At 43.9% G+C, this 18791-nt stretch overlaps 1 protein-coding gene across 1 annotated transcript in view; it reads left to right on the forward strand.

Moving 5' to 3' along the window:
• LOC126355613 (paired box protein Pax-6-like) overlaps positions 1 to 18791 on the forward strand; it is a 271183-nt gene that overhangs the window by 228645 nt on the left and 23747 nt on the right. The window contains exon 5 of the mRNA XM_050005975.1: positions 17023 to 17376. Within this exon, the coding sequence (XP_049861932.1) occupies positions 17023 to 17376 (354 nt within the window). The remainder of the gene's footprint in view (positions 1 to 17022; positions 17377 to 18791) is intronic.

The raw sequence follows: 18791 nt of genomic DNA on the forward strand, positions 1-18791 counted from the left end.
TTTAGTTTGTAAATGAATTGTACTACGAAATGCATCTGTTCTTAATTACAAAAACAGGCATGCTTGATATTTGTCGATTACAGCACGATCTGCCAGTAATGGGAAACAATGATTTAAGTAAACTTTTAGGGTTTTTTTGCTTGTAATCCGATTAAAAAATATACAAAGTTGACACTACCCACGTTGGAGGTGTGGTTATAAGGTGACCAGTTGTTGCAATGAGAGATTTCCCCTTTACTGATTTTAACATTTCACCTACAACATTTTTCTTCACAAGATACGTCGTTTTAGAGATATTTAGTTGTCTCAAGTTAAAACACACGTGTAAAACTGAAAAACTAAAATAACTTTCACATGATGCATCCTGCCAAGTAGCATAGCTCGATGAAACTTGGACCATACATAAAAAGAACTGCTACAGTGTACCACTGAATGAATCTGAAAGTAAGACGGAAAGAGACGAACAGAAGCGGAACTTTTATTCAAAGACAATTGATTACACTGAAGTCACCGTTATTCATGACAAAAGGCGGGACGTGGTTCTTAATAGAGCGCGTGATCACCACGGACGGCAGTTCATGCTCTGCGATGTGTTCCTAAGCTGTCCACTAAATTTGTAAGGAGTTCCTGTAGTAGGGTCTTCCATTCCCAAAGCAGTGCGTCTGGTCGTTGGTGCATGTGGAGCTGCTGCATTACACCTTTCCAAACATTGTACACGTACTCGATGGGATTTAAGTCGGAGAAACAGATAGGCCAGTCCAAACGCCGAATATCGTTCCGTTGCAACAGTTCGTCCACCTGCACTGTTCAATACGGTGGTGCACCGTCATCCACAAAAACGAAAGCAGGTCTCAGTGCACTCCTGACCACACGCACATGGAGAGGAGAGCACCGTCACTACAGAAACTTTATGTTCTTACACACGTTAACACCTGGACCCATCTAACAATACCACCACTTGCAAAGTAGGTTAGAAATCAGATTAATAATGTTGCTCACGTGCTGTTACTAAACATTTTAATCTGTGGGGCTAGACTGACGCACAAATCAACATAGAATTGGATGAAGTTAACGTGGTCTCTATGCCGACATTGAAGACCATTGACTTTCGGATTAATGAATTTAAACGTGGTCGGACGAGCACCGAGGACGAAGCGTGCTCGAGCCATCCAATTGAGGTCACCACAAAGGAAACCACTGACAAAATCCGTGATATGGTGATGGAAGGTATGTTACTCTGAGTGTCCTCGCGCAATTTCACCCTTCCGCTCAGTTAAAACAGTGACGCCCTCCCGAGGCCTCCAGGGCGCCGGACTGACAGCGCCATCCTACCCACCGCCGCTGAGGCGTCCAGAGCCTCCATTGTGGCGCGCGGCGCCGGCCTTCCAGGAAGGTTCCAGCTCCAGTCGGTCGCTGGCGCCGCGACACGCTCCAGCGAGGCCGCCTGCTCTCCAGCGTCACGCGTCGCGCTCCATTTCTCTGCAGCGTCAGTCACCGCTAATCTGCATGGTCGGACGCCAGTCTTATTACGTTACACCGCCAGAGAGCGACTGGGAAAACTGCGTGACTTTCATTGAGCAGCCAGAGGCGACGGCTCACAGAGACTACTCCTGAAATCACCCACGTCGGTGAATGAGGTCACTAAACCACTGTGACGGGGTATTTCCATATGGCACTGTGGATTGCTGACACTGATAGCATTATATCTCCGGAATTTGACCAACATCGAGAAAGAAGTTACCCTGTGTAACTTTCGTTCACAATGTTTTGTAGGATTCCATCCCAATCAGTATATGATAAAGTTAAACACCAGACAAAGTACATTTTAAGTGTACGTATTCACCACTCTAACATTATTTATCATTAGGAAGAAATAATTACAAACAAAATAAGATTTAGACCTACTTATGTTCATGACGACAAATCAGAACTACAGCCGGCTACAGGCATTGAAATAAATCAGTGGTGACGGTCGCAAATTTGTACCTGACTGGGACTCGAACCCAGATGTTCTGCTTCTCTAGAACTATTGCCCTAAACGCCTCGGCCATCCGGACAAGCTTACCTTCCAACTCAAATTCTCAACCTGTGACACGCAACTATCACATCCTTAAAAAAAAAAAAGTATTTTTCTTTGTCAAGGGTTGAAGATAACAACTAAATAAAAAAGAAAACCACAAAAAAATGACAAACGAAAACTGTAAGATGTACGACCTGATTCAAAACATAACAAGTCTTCACATTTACAATAAATAAATAGCGCCCCCTCCCGTTAGCCCCATTGCTAGTAGAATTCGCGAAGTCCCACAAGGGTTCGGAACATCACTTGAAGTATCTACAGCCGTGTATATATATCAAAAATAAACACATATTCTTAGAACTGGCGTGAAGCGCTCATGTTTATAATCTCTCGTTTACAGAATTTTTTCAAGACAGAAACATTTTAATTACACAGATTTTATAATTAGCACATTTAATATTCATAAATGTATACATTTTTAAAAATCTTTGAGTCAGTGTTGCATGAATATAATCTCGATTAGTCCAATCTTATTCAGTTTTTACAAAAGAATCTCTTAGAATGCGAAAAATTTTCAACATATAATGTCTGTTCTGTTGCGCATTCTTTCCTACTCGTTGTCTGAGGTTGGGTTTGTTAAGTGATGAGGGAACATTCCTTCGCCTTTTTCGTCTTTTATTAACATCAGAACGGCTGTTCGCAACATAACTTTTAAAGACAAGTGCAACAAATTACAAATTTCTTCATACGAGTCCCGTAGTATCCTTCAAGTAGTAAGTTTAGCACACACCGAATGGCACAGTATCTTTACAGGTCAAAATTAAACACATATTTCTAGAATTGGCTCGCAACGCCCATTTGTATACTCTCTCGTTTAGAGCGAGGATTTTTGTGAGACGGAAACATTTTATTTACAGTAATGAGATGAAAATGTTGGCGGGCCGCATCAAACTAGTCAGAAGACAGAGGACTCAAGGAAAAAAAAAGTGATCAAACAACATTACTGCATATTTTCGCCTATTTATGCGCAGTGCGTTGTATGTATTAAGATTCAGGGACTACAAGCAGACCTATGTCAACTGTAGATTCTCTGTAAGTTCTCCATTTCGCTACAGCCTATGTGCTTCTCGAAGTGTCCAGCGTTATCACCTAGATAATTAATAAAAACTGTAAATATTAGCGGCCCCGTGATGCTCCATCGGGGTACCCTCCAAAATTGCCTTTGAACTTGCCGATTTCGATCCATCCACAAATGTTCATCTACATCTAGGTATACATATAATGTCCGAGAAATGTTGCGACGAACTTCGAGGGGCTGTAGAGGGTGCCTTCAAGGACAGATCGAGTATAGGAACTCGTGTCATCCAACAACGCTGCACCTGCCACTCAACCAACCCTTCGTCAGCAAAAGCGTCTTTGTACCCTCACGGACTGTAAATGGAACGTCTCGCAATGTTGTTCGTTAGTCAGCGATCACGACTGATTGCCATGGTTGCCAGTGGAGTTCTAATTACGAAATTTTAATCACCAACTTTCTCTTCCGAATGCGAAAATATTTTGTATACACCCACCTACGTAGGGAGAAATTATCATCATAATAAAATAAGAGAAATTAAAATTTCGAACGGGAAGATTTGGGTGTTCCTTTTTCCCCGCGCCATTCTAGAGTGGAATGGTAGAGAATTAGTATGAAAATGGTTCGATGAACCGTGTGCCAGGGACTTAAGTATGAACTGCAGAGTAACCATGTAGATGTAGATGCTGCGTAGACTGGCCTTGTCCCCCATGAACACGATGCTTCGATGCCTTGGTGGATGACGGTACGGGACACGCATTTCCATCTGCAGTTCATTTTTGTCCTGTATCCTGAAAAACAATGGAGATTATAGAGGGTTTCAGAAGAAAAATGAACTGCGAATGGAAACGCTTGTCACAAACTGTCGTGCTCTGAGGGAACAGAGCATCGCATTCATGGGAGACAAGGCCTTTCTAGGCAGTAGGCGATAGCGGCAATCAGTCGCGATCACTGAAAAACAAAAAACATTGCGAGACGTTCCGCCTACGATCCAACAGTGTACAAAGCAGTGTTTGCTGCCGTAGGGATGGCTTTGCCCCAGACGCCGGCGCCTACAGCTTCGATGCTCTGTAGCAGTGGTTTCCAACATAGGGGTCATTACCGACGCGCAAGTCGCCGAAGTGGCGTCAAATCGGAAGACTTGCACCAGGCGAACGGTCTACCCGACGGGAGGCCCTCGTCACATGACATTTCATTTCATTTACCGACTGAAGGGGTAAAATGACACCGACTTCACGTGTTTCTTTCATTTTACATGTCTTTACAACGTTACGCCTAGTTACTGAATTGACGTAATTACTAATACTGTTTTTGAACACTGTAGAATTGTTTCACCATTTCATCTGCATTTATTTACATTCACATACATTTAGAGCAAGCCGCCATTCATTACACAAAACTGAAATTCAGTCTAAGTTTTTCTGTATCGTCCTACACTAACTCAACAATGACGTACACTACAGAGTTATTAGAAAAAAGTCGCAGATCGCTGCTCACACTATCAGTCACATCGTCTTTGTGTTATTAGAAATTTCCTTATTTTTTCGAATATCGTGTTTCCTCATGCGCACCTACTTTTGTCCCCTTTTTCCTTAAGACATATATTTTTTTTTTTAATTGAAGACGAGGAGCCCGTGGCGCAATGGCCGAGGAGTTGCATCATATCACTACGTTTTGTTTACTACTGTTACGCTTAGTCTCTTCAACACGTCGAAATTCTTGACTAATATGAACTTATTAATGCGTTACAATGTGAAAATTTCATTCTGGAAACATCTCTCAATCTGTAGCTATACCATGTCTCCGGAATATCCTTTCTTCCAGGAGAGCTAGTCCTGCAAGTTTCACAGGAGAACTTCGGTGAAGTTTGGAATGTAAGAGACGAGGTACTGGAGGAAGTGAAGTTGAGACGAGGGCTCCTGAGTCACGCTCTGGTATCGGAGTCGGTAGAACACTTGCCAGCGAAAGGTATGGATCACGAGTTCGAGTCTTGGACCGGCACACAGTTTTAACCTGCCAGGAAGTTTCACATCAGCGCACCCTCTGCTGCACAGCGTATGATTCTCTTTGGAATATGATAGCAGGCAAGCACACCCACAAGCAACCATAAGCGACACGTAGTGACATGACGCTACTTGTTGGACACTGCGGCATGGGTTTCTCGTCTTCAAATTCCACAAAATAAGTCTTCAAATTCTTCTTAAAACAGAAGAAAAAACGAGGGAATGTGCGTGAAGAGGCAGGAAATTCGAAAGAATAAGAACCAGTGTAGTTTGTACAAAGAACAGTAGCGGCTCTATCACACCTCCTTGGGGCACTTCTGATGATAACCTTGTCTCTGATGAGCCCTCGCCGTCCAAGAGAGTGTACTGGGTTCTGTTACTTAAAAAGTCTTCGAGCCACTGTCATGTCTGGAATATAATCCGCATGCTCGGACCTTTGTTAACAGTCTGCATTGGGGCACTGCGGCAAACGCCTTTTGGAAAGGTAGCAACATGGAATGTGCCTGTTGCCCTTCATCGATATGTTGTTGTTGTGGTCTTCAGTCCTGAGACTGGTTTGATGCAGCTCTGCATGCTACAATATCATGTGCAAGCCTCTTCACCTCCCAGTACCTACTGCAGCCTATATCCTTCTGAATCTGCTTAGTGTATTCATCTCTTGGTCTCCCTCTACGATTTTTACCATCCACGCTGCCCTCCAGTACCAAATTGGTGATCCCTTGATGCCTCAGAACATGTCCTACCAACCGATCCCTTCTTCTAGTCAAGTTGTGCCACAAACTCCTCTTCTCCCCAATTCTATTCAATACCTCCTCATTAGTTATGTGATCTACCCATCTAATCTTCAGCATTCTTCTGTAGCACCCCATTTCGAAAGCTTCTATTCTCTTCTTGTCCAAACTATTTACTGTCCATGTTTCACTTCCGTACATGGCTACACTCCATACAAATAATTTCAGAAACGACTTCCTGACACTTAAATCATTAACAAATTTCTCTTCTTCAGAAACGCTTTCCTTGCCATTGCCAGTCTACATTTTATATCCTCTCTGCTTCAACCATCATCAGTTATTTTGCTCCCCAAATAGCAAAACTCCTTTACTACTTTAAGTCTCTCATTACCTAATCTAATTCCCGCAGCATCACCCGACTTAATTCGACTACATTCATCAATAGTTCGCAGAATATCGTGCGAGAGAAGGGCAAGCCGAATTACCCGCGAGCGAGGCTTTCAAAATTCGCACTCATTCATGAACTGACAGCCTGTTCGGTACGATATTTTACGCGTGCATCCTTCCACGCTACAACGAATTCAGAAGTGTATACGCGCCTGAGGGAGTCACACTTTGTACTGGTGTTGACGATGAACATCAGTTCCGGAAGGAATGAGAGGTTAATCATCTGGTACCCGTTATGCGATGAACATCTCCACACAGCTCGATATATACCGGACCGGTGCTTCACGGTGTAACACTTTCCATTTCAGCCAGTAGAAATGGCCCAGGTGCGGGCGCTCGGTGTCGAAGCCAGCGTGCGGCTGAGGCTCTCGCCCGGCCGGCGTGTGAGATGAGTCCCGCTGTTCGGGCGCGCCTCGCTCTCCGCGGGGGCCGACCCCCTGCCGCGAATCACCGGACCTTATTACGCCGGCGCACAGTGGCGAGCCGAATGTCTAATGCCGCCTGTGTTTCACACGTTGTTCTGCGGCGCCACCGCACTGCGCCGCTTTTTACCGCCGCCGCCGCCGTTCCCAGCATCCTCAGCGCGCCCGCACGGCCGGACGAAACAAATTCCACGAAGTGATCCCCCCGGGGATTTAAATATGTGGCTTATAACGTTTTTGAGCGGGGCGCCCGGACGCGACGGCGGGACAAACCGGCGGTGGCGGTGTCTGCGCAGCGGGAGTCCCGACAAATGAGAAGCGTGACTCGTATTGTTGCCGTCCCGGTTTCCATTAGCAACTCGACAAAGGGGCGCCAATCAGACCGGGCCAGAGTTTTCAACAACCAATTACCGAACAAAACACTGGAGCATCAACACTATTTAGAGATGGCCACGAGGGCGAGAGGGGACATTCCTCTTCGGTGCGTCGTTTTGTGGTCTGCCGGGATGGATTCTTTAGGCCGACCGCGAACGGTTGTGCTCCCTTCCTTCCCCCCGGCGACAATCGTCAACCCGGTCGGCTCTCTCTCTCTCTCTCTCTCTCTCTCTCTCACACACACACACACACACACACACACACACACACACACACACACGTGCCGCTCCGACTCGCGCGCCATTCGTAAGGGAGATGGGTTCGGCTGATTCTCGGAAAATCGTTCCCGTTTTTTGGGCTTGTGTACATTTGACGGACTGCGGGCCCAGAAAGGTTTTTGTCGGGCGATATTGTTTGGATTGAGAGGGGCCGGATGGGGTTCCCATTGAGGTCCAGAAGGACCCCTGCGGTTTGGCTGATGGCTCCGATCGTGTTGATCACCGGCGACTGCGGATGTCCGGATGATGCGAGGTCCCAAACTACGGTCACTAGGTGTGACTGACGGTAAGTGCTGCACCCTCCTCCTCTGCATAATTACGCTACGACTGAGTGCTATTCGAAGGGGGAACGCTACAAGTATATCGGGGGCGATGTGATACAGCTGCCTTTCTTTCGTGCTGTTCTCTCTACTTGTGGACCATCTACGTAGTTTACGTACATATTGTTTTTCAAAAACTTTATCTTCATTTAACGTGTCCTTAACATGTATATCCAACTGCTGAGCAGTAGGGCTACTGACTTCTGGTTGGCTATCTATTGCGTTTGTGAACTCTGTCGTGAAACAAAACTTTAATCTTAGTGACAAGCTGAATTTGAAATAACGAAAATGAATCTATTTAAATCCTGAAAGAAGCTAATTGCGCATTCAGTGAAAACTATACAGCAGACACTCAATACTGAAGTACGTTGGCCGGCCCTCGTGGCCGAGCGGTTCTAGGCGCTTCAGTCTGGAACCGCGCGACAACTACGCTCGCAGGTTCGAATCCTGCCTCGGGCATGGATGCATGTGATGTCCTTAGTTTAGTTAGCTTTAAGTAGTTCTAAGTTCTAGGGGACTGATGACCTCAAGTGTTAAGTGCCATAGTTCTCAGAGCCAGTGAACCATTGAAGTACGTTGTGAAAGTTAAGTAACATGAAGTGCAATGGCTGACTCGATATAGCCACAGAATAAAATACTGTTCAACTCGAAAGAAAATAACTGTTTAAGATTCACTGAAAATCAGTCTGCTTTCTTGGCACAACACCTGAAAATTCTGACTACGTACTGTTTGCTCACAAAAATGCAAAGTGAGATCCGCTCTGAAAGAAAAGTAACTTACCTTTTGCTCAGCATTCTGTTTCGTGTCTGTTGTACTGGCGTCCTCGAACGCAAATTGAAATCAGCGAATGCAGCAGCGAAAGAAAAATAATCTACTCACTACTACATTTTCCTTTGGTTGTCAGAGTCTGTGGCTGCGTGTGGTGTAAGACACAATGCAAACGGGACAAAATGTTTAAAAATTTACTGAGAACTATGGAGGAGATTTTTACTTTAAAGAAAAGTGTTCCTGAAAAATTAAATTCTGATTAGTGTGAAAGAAAGACAGTACTGGGTAAGAAGACTCTAACAGTTACAAAATTTACTCATTACAAAAATTGCTGACATTTAAACCAGTTGCGTTATTTGCAACATAATGAAAACGAGATCAAATTAACACTAATTATGAACATTAACTTGCTAGTTATCTAAGGCAGAAAGATTTCCTTCAGTTAATAGTTCTGACAAACAAACAATTCATTCTTACACGTGCATTGGTTACCTTCAAGTACGCCTCCAAAAATCTTCTCCGTCCGTACAATCAAGAAATTATGTTTACTAAGAAGATTTCATCACTATAATTAAGTATTCCTGATAACTACTCCCACATTCATAAACATCAGAGCTCCTTCTCTAAGACTCTCCTGCTCACGATTGCCTCTAATAAGAATCCCCTAACTCTGCACAACTGACAGGCGACCAGACGCACCACAGACCACATTAAACACAGAGTCAAGGATCTTATCCACTATTCGTGCAGTGCGCTCATACAACTTTGTTCCAGTACAGCAAAGGTGAATATAATGGCAAAAATATATGAATACCTTGCACACTGAACCTTCGGAGACCTTGAGCGCTCGATCATCCTTGACACTACAAGGATCGCCCCAAAAGAAATGCACAAAGCTTTTTAAACATGCAATTTATTTTGCAAACGTCTGATATTTTTTACGTATGTTGATCCATTCTTGTGAGATTAAATATCATGTGTCCACATAATATCCGTCCCTTTAAACTGACTTTCACGCCACCGTGGAACTAAGGCCTGTGTACCTATAGGTTAGAAGTCAAGACCAGCACGTTTGAACCACTGTTTACATCACAAGGGAATCGTAATCTAGATAACTCGTTCCACAAAGGGCTTGCTTAGATGTATCAGATAGGTGATAATTACACAGTACTTCATCTGGGCTGTAGAGTGATTGTTTCAATGTTGTCCACTAAAATTTTGTGGTCTCGATTGTGTTTTGCTCACCCGTGCGTTATCATGCAACGTCAAAGAATCTTGTTTTCCTCCCCGTCTTGTAGTGGGCGATAAAGTTTTTTAACTGTTTCGAAATTTGTGAAAAAAGTCCTGTTGTTATTCTGCTGTATTGTAAAAAATTCTTTTGTTTTCTGGACGATGACAGAATTATTAGGACAAAATGGTTCAAATGGCTCTGAGCACTATTGGACTTTTGAGGTCATCAGTCCCCTAGAACTTAGATCTACTTAAACCTAACTAACCTAAGGACATCACACACATCCAAGCCAGCGGCAGGATTCGAACTTGCGACCGTAGCGGTTTCGCGGTTCCAGACTGAAGCGCCTAGATCCGCTCGGCCACTCGGGCCGGCCTACGTGCCGGAACTTATAGTATTTTTGTGTAGCATTATGTCCACAAGCGACAGACCTTCGCAATCAGCAATCGCAATAGCCTTTACCTTTCCTGCTGAAGGCACAGTTTTCAATTTCCTCTTCTCCGGCAAGATTGCATGATGGCGATCCACAATCTGCCGTTTTACTACCTCAAAGTGATGCAGCCACGTTACATCTCCCGTCACGATTCTTGCAAAGGAAGTCATCTCCAGAATTCTTGTACTGTTCCAGAAGTTAGCTGCACACTTTCTTCCGTATTTCAGTGTTGTTCGTAAACTGTAACACTGTTACATGTCCTTCCAAAGGAAGTTAAACGTGATTTCACGTCCTATAAGAAGCTCTTTAATTTCGCGTATAGTTTCAGACTCATTCCATTTTACCAGAAAGTATGTCAAGTGACGCAATTTGACATTCACTCGCACGCTCTATGCCACCTGTCAACTTTCCACATTCGTTTCTGAAGCACACAGATGTGACAGTCACAATACCCGGTAGTTCAATAGCGATTTATGGTAAAGTGGTTTCTCCTGTGTTAATCGTTTACAGTGCATGATCACAAAGAAATAAGGACACGAAAAATCAGTAAATAATTGTAGTCCGATTTCTATGGGAGAAGCACTACAGTACTTAAAACCTCGTGTATCAAAGACACTGATACAGTCAGTGCGATTTCTCACAGATCTATCTGACACCCTTGAGAAGTCCTTTTTGCGCTATCACTCGATTACACACCATGTGATCCAAAGTATCCGGACACCTATTAGCGGGTATTAATATGGGGTGTGTCCACCATTCGCTTTTAGGACGGTTTCAACTGTGCTGGGGACACATTAAGTGAGGGCTATGGAAGTCTGTGCAGGAACGGCAGACCAGTCTTCCTCAAGAGACGAAACTTGAGGTGTTAGTGAAGTTGTACTCTACCATCTGGCCGGAAGTCGACGTTCCATATCGCTCCAAAGGTGCTCCATTGGTTTCAAGTTGGGTCTCTGGCCAGACAATTCGATTCCAGGAAAGTTGTTGTCTACAGACGATTACTTCAGATTATTTCATGACAGCGTTCATAAGAATCCTCGATAATGCTCGCCGGGTTCGCGTCCGCCAGTACATGAGGTCCACCTGGCCTTGATTTACCCGTGGCTACCTCTTCGCGCTTCCACTTTACCATCACACCACAAACAGTGGACCAGGACAGCTTTGGAAGGATTGAAATGTTAGTCACGTGACATCCAATGATTAGTTCACGTTCACAGGCACTGATGTGTCCCTACTGACCAATTCTGCTATTACTTCTCCTGTACAGCGTTTACTAAACAGGAATGTACAACTTTGATCATTCGTACAAACTTATTCATACAACTTATAGACTTTGTCTTCATGCCGTTTTGAAGTAAAATAGATAAAGTTGTGACTGTTTGGTAAGAGACTGGGGATTTCCTAAATGCCCGGTTTCCACTTGAGTGAATAGGCCGAGGTGAGCCGGTTGCATGGCCTGCACGGCACTGGCCCTGGCACCTATTGAATTTTTCTTTTGGGAAATCATCAAACGCACCGTGTTCTTCCACAGTTACCAGCTTCTTTATCAGAGCTCAGAGCTAGAATCTATATTGCAACTGAACGAGCCACGCATGATACACTGCGAGTTTGGCAACAAACCGACTTCAGATCGGATGAGCCACAAATAACCACTGGAGGTCTCTTTTAACCTGTTTAGAAATATGGTACAAAAATTGATGTATTTTGCTGTAAAACAGTACCAAAGTCGTGTCTGTAGGTTAAGTGGATAAGTCGATATGAGTTTTCAATGTCCATTTTGATACACCATATATACAGTCAATACGCCAACGGCCTTGCGGCGCTGGTAACACCGGTCCCAGTCAGAAAACCGAAATTTAGTGCTGACGGCCTTCGCCAGCACTTGGATGGGCACTGTCCGGTGCTGCAGAGCGCTGTTGGCGAGCTACGTGTACTCAGTCCTTGTGAGGCCACTTGAGAATCTATTTGATCGAGAAGTAGCGGCTCCGGTCAGGAAAACTGACTACGGCCGGGAGAGCGCTGTGCTGACCACACTCCCCTCCACATCCGCATCCAGTGACGCCTGTCGTCTGAGGATGACATGGCGGTTGGACGGTACCGGTGATCCGTCCGAGGCCTGTTCGGAAGGAGTTCAGTTAAGTTTAATATAGAGACGATATAGCACTTCCTGCTTTCTTTTATACTGGCGAGCCCACCTCTCGTGGCGTGTGATTAGTTAGTTCAGCATTACATTGGAGTGTTCGGATACTTTTCATCACACGATGTATGCTAGCACCCATACTACGAACACAATGATAAACATGTTTTTTTTTCTTTCAACATACTTGTAGCTCATATCACTCCTGTGAGACCTGTAAAGTTTCAACGACATTATTAACAACGTCTCATATAACTTCCTGTTGGATAATATTCATTCTGGTTCCTCACAGAATGTCTCACTGTGGTACAATTTTGCTCTGCATTTGCAGTGTTCGGGACATATTTGTCAGTTATGTTGTAAGTAGGCTGTTTAGGTTTTTTTATTGGTAACGCCGCCGCCATGTAGCGCTCTGTATGAAAATCACTGGCTGTGCCGTGTGCAGTCTGTGGCTGGTTGGCATTGTTGTAATACTCGCCATTGTAGTGTTGGGCAGCGGCAGCTGGATGCTAACAGCGCGTAGCGTTGCGCAGTTGGAGGTGAGCCGCCAGCAGTGGTGGACGTGGGGAGAGAGATGGCGGAGTTTTGAAACTTGTAAGAATTGGTGTCACGAACTGATATATATATATTATGACTATTAAGGTAAATACATTGTTTGTTCTCTATTAAAATCTTTCATTTGCTAACTGTGCCTCAGTAGTTAGTGCCTTCCGTAGTTTGAATCTTTTATTTAGCTGGCAGTAGTGGCGCTCGCTGTATTGCAGTAGCTTGAGTAACGAAGATTTTTGTGAGGTAAGTGATTTGTGAAACGTATAGGTTAATGTTAGTCAGGGCCATTCTTTCGTAGGGATTATTGAAAGTCAGATTGCGTTGCGCTAAAAAAAATATTGTGTGTCAGTTTAAGCACAGTCGTGTATAAATTGTTCTAAGGGGACGTTTCAATGTGATAAAAAATATCTGTGTACTTGTTTGGTTAAGTAAGTGTTTCCCATGTACATTAATTTGCTTCCAAATCTCCCTTACTTCGTTCGTGTAAATTAGTTACCTAAAGAGCAGCTTACCGCAATTTCGTCCACATTTTCTCCAACAAACAGGTTGTTCATTGGTACATTTGTCTAATTGTACTTTGTAATCTGCCCCCTGCTTCCTTCTTCCATCTATTATCCACATTAAACAATTCCTACTGCAAGTAATTGATAAGAAAAGTCTTTTATGGAGATTTGAGAGGAGCGAAGATTACAACAAACTTTGAAGTTTACTGAGCTTGTCATGTTGCAGTGGCTCCAGTTCTTCTTGTCTAGGGATCTGATTCTTGAAGCTGAAAATCTAATATCAGGTCATCACCGTTGGTTTGATATAAATAAATAGGAAGACTGTTGTTGCAGAATTTTTCACCTAAATATATTTTTCGCTGATTGTCTCACATTTTAGTAATCATACAGTATTTTGATTTTTTAGATTAGCAAAGCGGAAATTACATTGTTCGCGCCTATTATCCAGAATATATCCGATCGCATCAGAGGCAAGCTTACGACTCTCACACTCTATGGAAATAACAATATTTCAAAGGGTTTACAATTTTCCTTAACAAATGAATTCCTACTAGTTTTCATTACATTATTAATTTCGATTGTTATTTCATAAATGAAACCAGAAATAAACATAGTAAACAGTACAGGGTTGTTTAATTATTAGTACAAATTTTAAGTGGATAAATAATTCGTATTTTCAAATGTTTCTAAGAAAAGTAATTTTAACTGTACATCAAACCATTACTTATCGATTATAACATCGAAACTTAAATATTTTATAAAGTAATTCCTTTTCATTTATTTTAGCTTGAAATATAACATTCTGTGTATAAAACTATATGAACGTTTTAAGAAAATCAACTGAGATAATACTGACATGCCCAAAATTCAAAAAATAATACTGGTACCGACAATTACTATTAAGGAATATTCATTTTAAATTTCATAACTAAATTGTGTTTTTAGGAGCCTGTGTACTCTGCTGAAACCATTACCTCCACTTTCAACACACGAATCAGACGCACTGCTATACCTTTGTCACTGTCACAAATTCTTATGATACATTCTTCAATACAGGCAAGCACACATTAAATATCCACACAAGTCCGTTTAGGGACAGCATTCACTGTTATTTATACGGGGTTCCCCCCCCCCCAAAAAAAAAACAACGATATGGTTTAGGTACAGCTTCCTTACACCAAAACATGGAAAAAATGTCATTACACATCGGTGGAATGTGTGTTCTTATAGGACAACTATCCAATTATTTCCACCCAATAATATCCAAACTGCAGACTCTGTACACAATTCATTAAATTTCGAATACTAAACTCTTTTAAATAACAACAAATTCATATAACTTACAGAACTTAACAAATGGTTAAAAGAATGAGCTTTAAAAACAATAACGGCGGCTTTCCACCATAAAATCAAAGAACCTTTTTACAATAGTGCTTTTAGAGTTTACCCAAGAGACAAAATCCAGTAATAAGTTAACTTGGCAATACAACTTAAGATCTTTTACAAAAACCTTTAAGAATGATAACGACACTTGGCACCACAAAATCGGAACTCATTAAGAGCAGTAATAAACCAAAATAAAAAAAAAATAATGGCAACTTGGCACCATAAAATAAGAGAAATTTCTTCTGCAAGAACAAATTACAATGGTGCTCTAAAAGATTTTAATCCACAAACCAAGATCCAATAATAAATTAACTTGGCATTACAATTTAAAATCATTAATATGAAAAAACTTTGAGAAAAATAATGGCACTTGGCACTATAAAATCAAAGAAGAACACAGAACCAATAAATATAATAACAAAATAATAATTTGATACAACTAAAGGGCAAGGACAACTCCCAACGCAATCACAGACGAGCGAACTCTCAGCTCTTCGGAGCCTTCCCCGTAGATACGGTCCCCTAAATAAAACGCTGAGAGCTCCCTGACATGCCTCCCACAACTGTCCATCACTTACGCACCTTTGTTATGTTCTGCAACACACGACAGATAATATCAACACAAGATAAAATTCAAAAATCAAATGACAATATAACATCCAGACAGCACATGATAAGCACGGCGCCGTTAATTTGGGCACTCTTAACAAGTGCCGGGAGCGAACACTCACAAATCTTAATAAACAATTCTCGCTCCTTTTTTTTTTTTTTTTTTTTTTTTTTTTTTTTTTTTTTTTTTTTTTAAAGCCAAGCTCACATGAATAGTCAAACCACAGTCTTAGAAGTTCCTTAACGACACCAAACGCGACTACTTCTCCAAGCTACTAATAACACAGTGAGATAAAAATGCAGAACATACTACTAAACGCTGTTACACAAACCAAATTGACGAGATCGTGTTGTTCAGGTCCCAGAAGACCACACATACCAAGCAGCAGTTAATTAACTATCCATATACTGTCGAAAACCACCTTTCTTAGGCAGACTTTACCTAACACATCCAATGCCAAATATACCATACATGAACGCAACTCCGGGCAGGTAACAGAAACCACCTACGTGAATTCCTTCAAAAAGGAACAAACAGGCACCACCAAAAGTAACACTGAGCAGACTGGATGGGCAACGACCCACTCAGCAGGATAACGAAAAGATACTCCAGTTGAGCGAATAAATTAGTACCAACAACCATCGTAACGTGACACTCTCACACACACACACACACACACACACACACACACAGCAAAAACTTCCAACAAGGCCGTCCCACATCAGAATGAAGTTCAGAAGCCGCTGCTGGAGCTTCCAGCGGAAAATCTGACGAGCCAACCGAGCCCACACCCTAACCTGGCAGGCGGCTCCAAAATTCAGCAACTAGTTGCCTCCGAGGCAGAGTATCACAGGACCCCACCGGACCTCCACATCAGACAGGCAGGCTGAACGAGTACGTCGACTCCAACTAATCACCACCGTATGGCCAGCACAGCGGCGAGTCGCCTCCGCCCCAGACCGTATTGCGAAGCACAACAACCTTAGCGCTTAGTCACCAGGTCAGGTAGATCGAACTTCTCGTTCTGTGCAACACCCTGAAACCGACTACCCTCTCGCTTTCCGTCGGCCACCGCAAACACACGTCAGCGACGTAATAGCAAATCACCACAGGAGCGCCACCCGCAACAGGACAACGGATCAAAGGATAGCGGCGCGCGCCATATCAATCGGGCCTAAAATGCATACCTTAGGGGCAATGAGCACTTGAAACTTCCTGGCAGATTAAAACTGTGTGCCTGACCGAGACTCGAACTCGGGACCTTTGCCTTTGGCGGGCAAGTGCTCTACCAACTGAGCTACCGAAGCACGACTCACGATCGGTACTCACAGCTTTACTTCTGCCAGTATCCGTCTCCTACCTTCCAAACTTTACAGAAGCTGCTCTCCCCCAGGCTGTGGCTAAGCCATGTCTCCACAGTATCCTTTCTTTCAGGAAATGAGCACTTGTTGATCTCAGCTAGTGTGAATCAAATTTCTACTGAGCAGGTGCTCTTAGGTCTTAAGGTATGCACTTTAGAGCCCTTGTTTAGTGGACTTCTTTTGTTGTTTTGGTGTAAGGAACCTGTCCTTAAAGTTTGTCTGTGTTTCTTTCGGTCGCCATGCATGTCTTCAATACGCAACGAGCACACCAGAAGCGCTCCATCTGACGTCAGTCGCAACACGGTCCTCTGTATGTGTTAGTAGCGCTACAGCCTCCTAGCGAGTAGCGGCGCTGACGCGTTCGCTGTGTTGCAGGCGTGTGCACGAACGCGACGGCGCCCAGCGTGAGCAGCATCAACCGCATCCTGCGGAACCGCGCGGCCGAGCGCGCGGCCGCCGAGTTCGCGCGCGCCGCGGGCTACGGGCTGTACCCGGGGGCGGCGGCGGCGGCTGCGGCCAGCGGCCACCCGCCCGCCGGCTACGCCTTCCCCTGGGGGCCGCAGCTGTGGGCGGCCGCGCCGCTAGGTCTGGGCCTGTCGGCCGCCGCCGCCGCCGCCGCCGCCGCCGCGCAGGCGCACCACGGCCAGCCGCCCGGCGCTCAGCCGCAGGCGCCGGGGCAGGCCGCCGCCCCCCACGACGCCGCCGACCTCATCGTGCCGCGCCTCATAGGTGCGTCACCGCTCGCTCTGCACACCACAGCCCTCTCTCCCCACCCCTCCTCTCACACACCCCTTCTACCATCCCATATCATACGTGGCTCCCGTGTCACTTGTTTACCTCAGTGGATATACCCTACAGCTGTCACGATCAAATAGAGAGCTGCAAGGTACCTGTTAGAGATGGGGACAGTGGGTAAGGTACACGCAATAACCCATGTACCGATACAATAGACATGTCCCCTCAAAAGTTGGCCTTTGAATACATGACAAGAGTAGTGGGATGAAAGTGATTAGGGACGTAATCTGGACCAATGTCACCCCTATCTATCTGCTTCCAGTGGTAACAATTTAAAATGCTAAAATAATCTAATTTAAATTGTAAGACATTTCCAGGGGCAGATGTGGACTCTGACCACAATCTATTGGTTAAAATTGAAGAAACTGCAAAAAGGTGCGAATTTAAGGAGATGGGACCTGGATAAGGTGACTAAACCAGAGGTTGTACAGAGTTTCACGGAGAGCATAAGGGAACAATTGACAGCAGTGGGGGAAAGAAGTACAGTAGAAAAAGAATGGGTAGCTCTGAGGTATGAAGTAGTGAAGGCAGATGAGGATCAAGTAGGTAAAAAGACAAGGGCTAGTAGAAATCCTTGGGTAACAGAAGAAATATTGAATTTAATTGATGAAAGCAGGAAATATAAAAATGCAGTAAATGAAGCAAGCAAAAAGGAATACAATCGTCTCAAAAATGACATCGACAGGAAGTGCAAAATGGCTAAGCAGGGATGGCTAGAGGACAAATGTAATGATGTAGAGGCTTATCTCACTAGGGGTAAAATAGATACTGCCTACAGGAAAATTAAAGAGACCTTTGGAGAAAAGAGACCACTTGTACGAATATCAAGAGCTCAGATGGAAACCCAGTTCTAAGCAAACAAGGGAAAGCAGAAAGGTAGAAGGCGTATATAGAGGGCCTATACAAGCGCGATGCACTTGAGGACAATATTATAGAAATGGAAGAGGATGTAGATGAAGATGAAATGGGAGATGCGATACTGCGTGAAGAGTTTGACAGAGCACCGAAAGACCTGAGCCGAAACAAGGCCCCGGGAGTAGACAACATTACATTAGAACTACTGACGGCCTTGGGAGAGCCAGTCTTGACAAAACTCTACCATCTGGTGAGGAAGATGTATGAGACAGGCGAACTACCCTCAGACTTCAAGAAGAATATAATAATTCCAATCCCAAAGAAAGCAGGTGTTGACAGATGTGAAAATTACCGAACTATCAGCTTAATAAGCCACAGCTGCAAAATACTAGCGCGAATTCTGTACAGACGAATGGAAAAACTGGTAGAAGCGGACCTCGAGGAAGATCAGTTTGGATTCCGTAGAAATATTGGAACACATGAGGCAATACTGA

This window comes from Schistocerca gregaria, chromosome 3, assembly GCF_023897955.1.
Source record: "Schistocerca gregaria isolate iqSchGreg1 chromosome 3, iqSchGreg1.2, whole genome shotgun sequence".
NCBI lineage: Eukaryota > Metazoa > Arthropoda > Insecta > Orthoptera > Acrididae > Schistocerca > Schistocerca gregaria.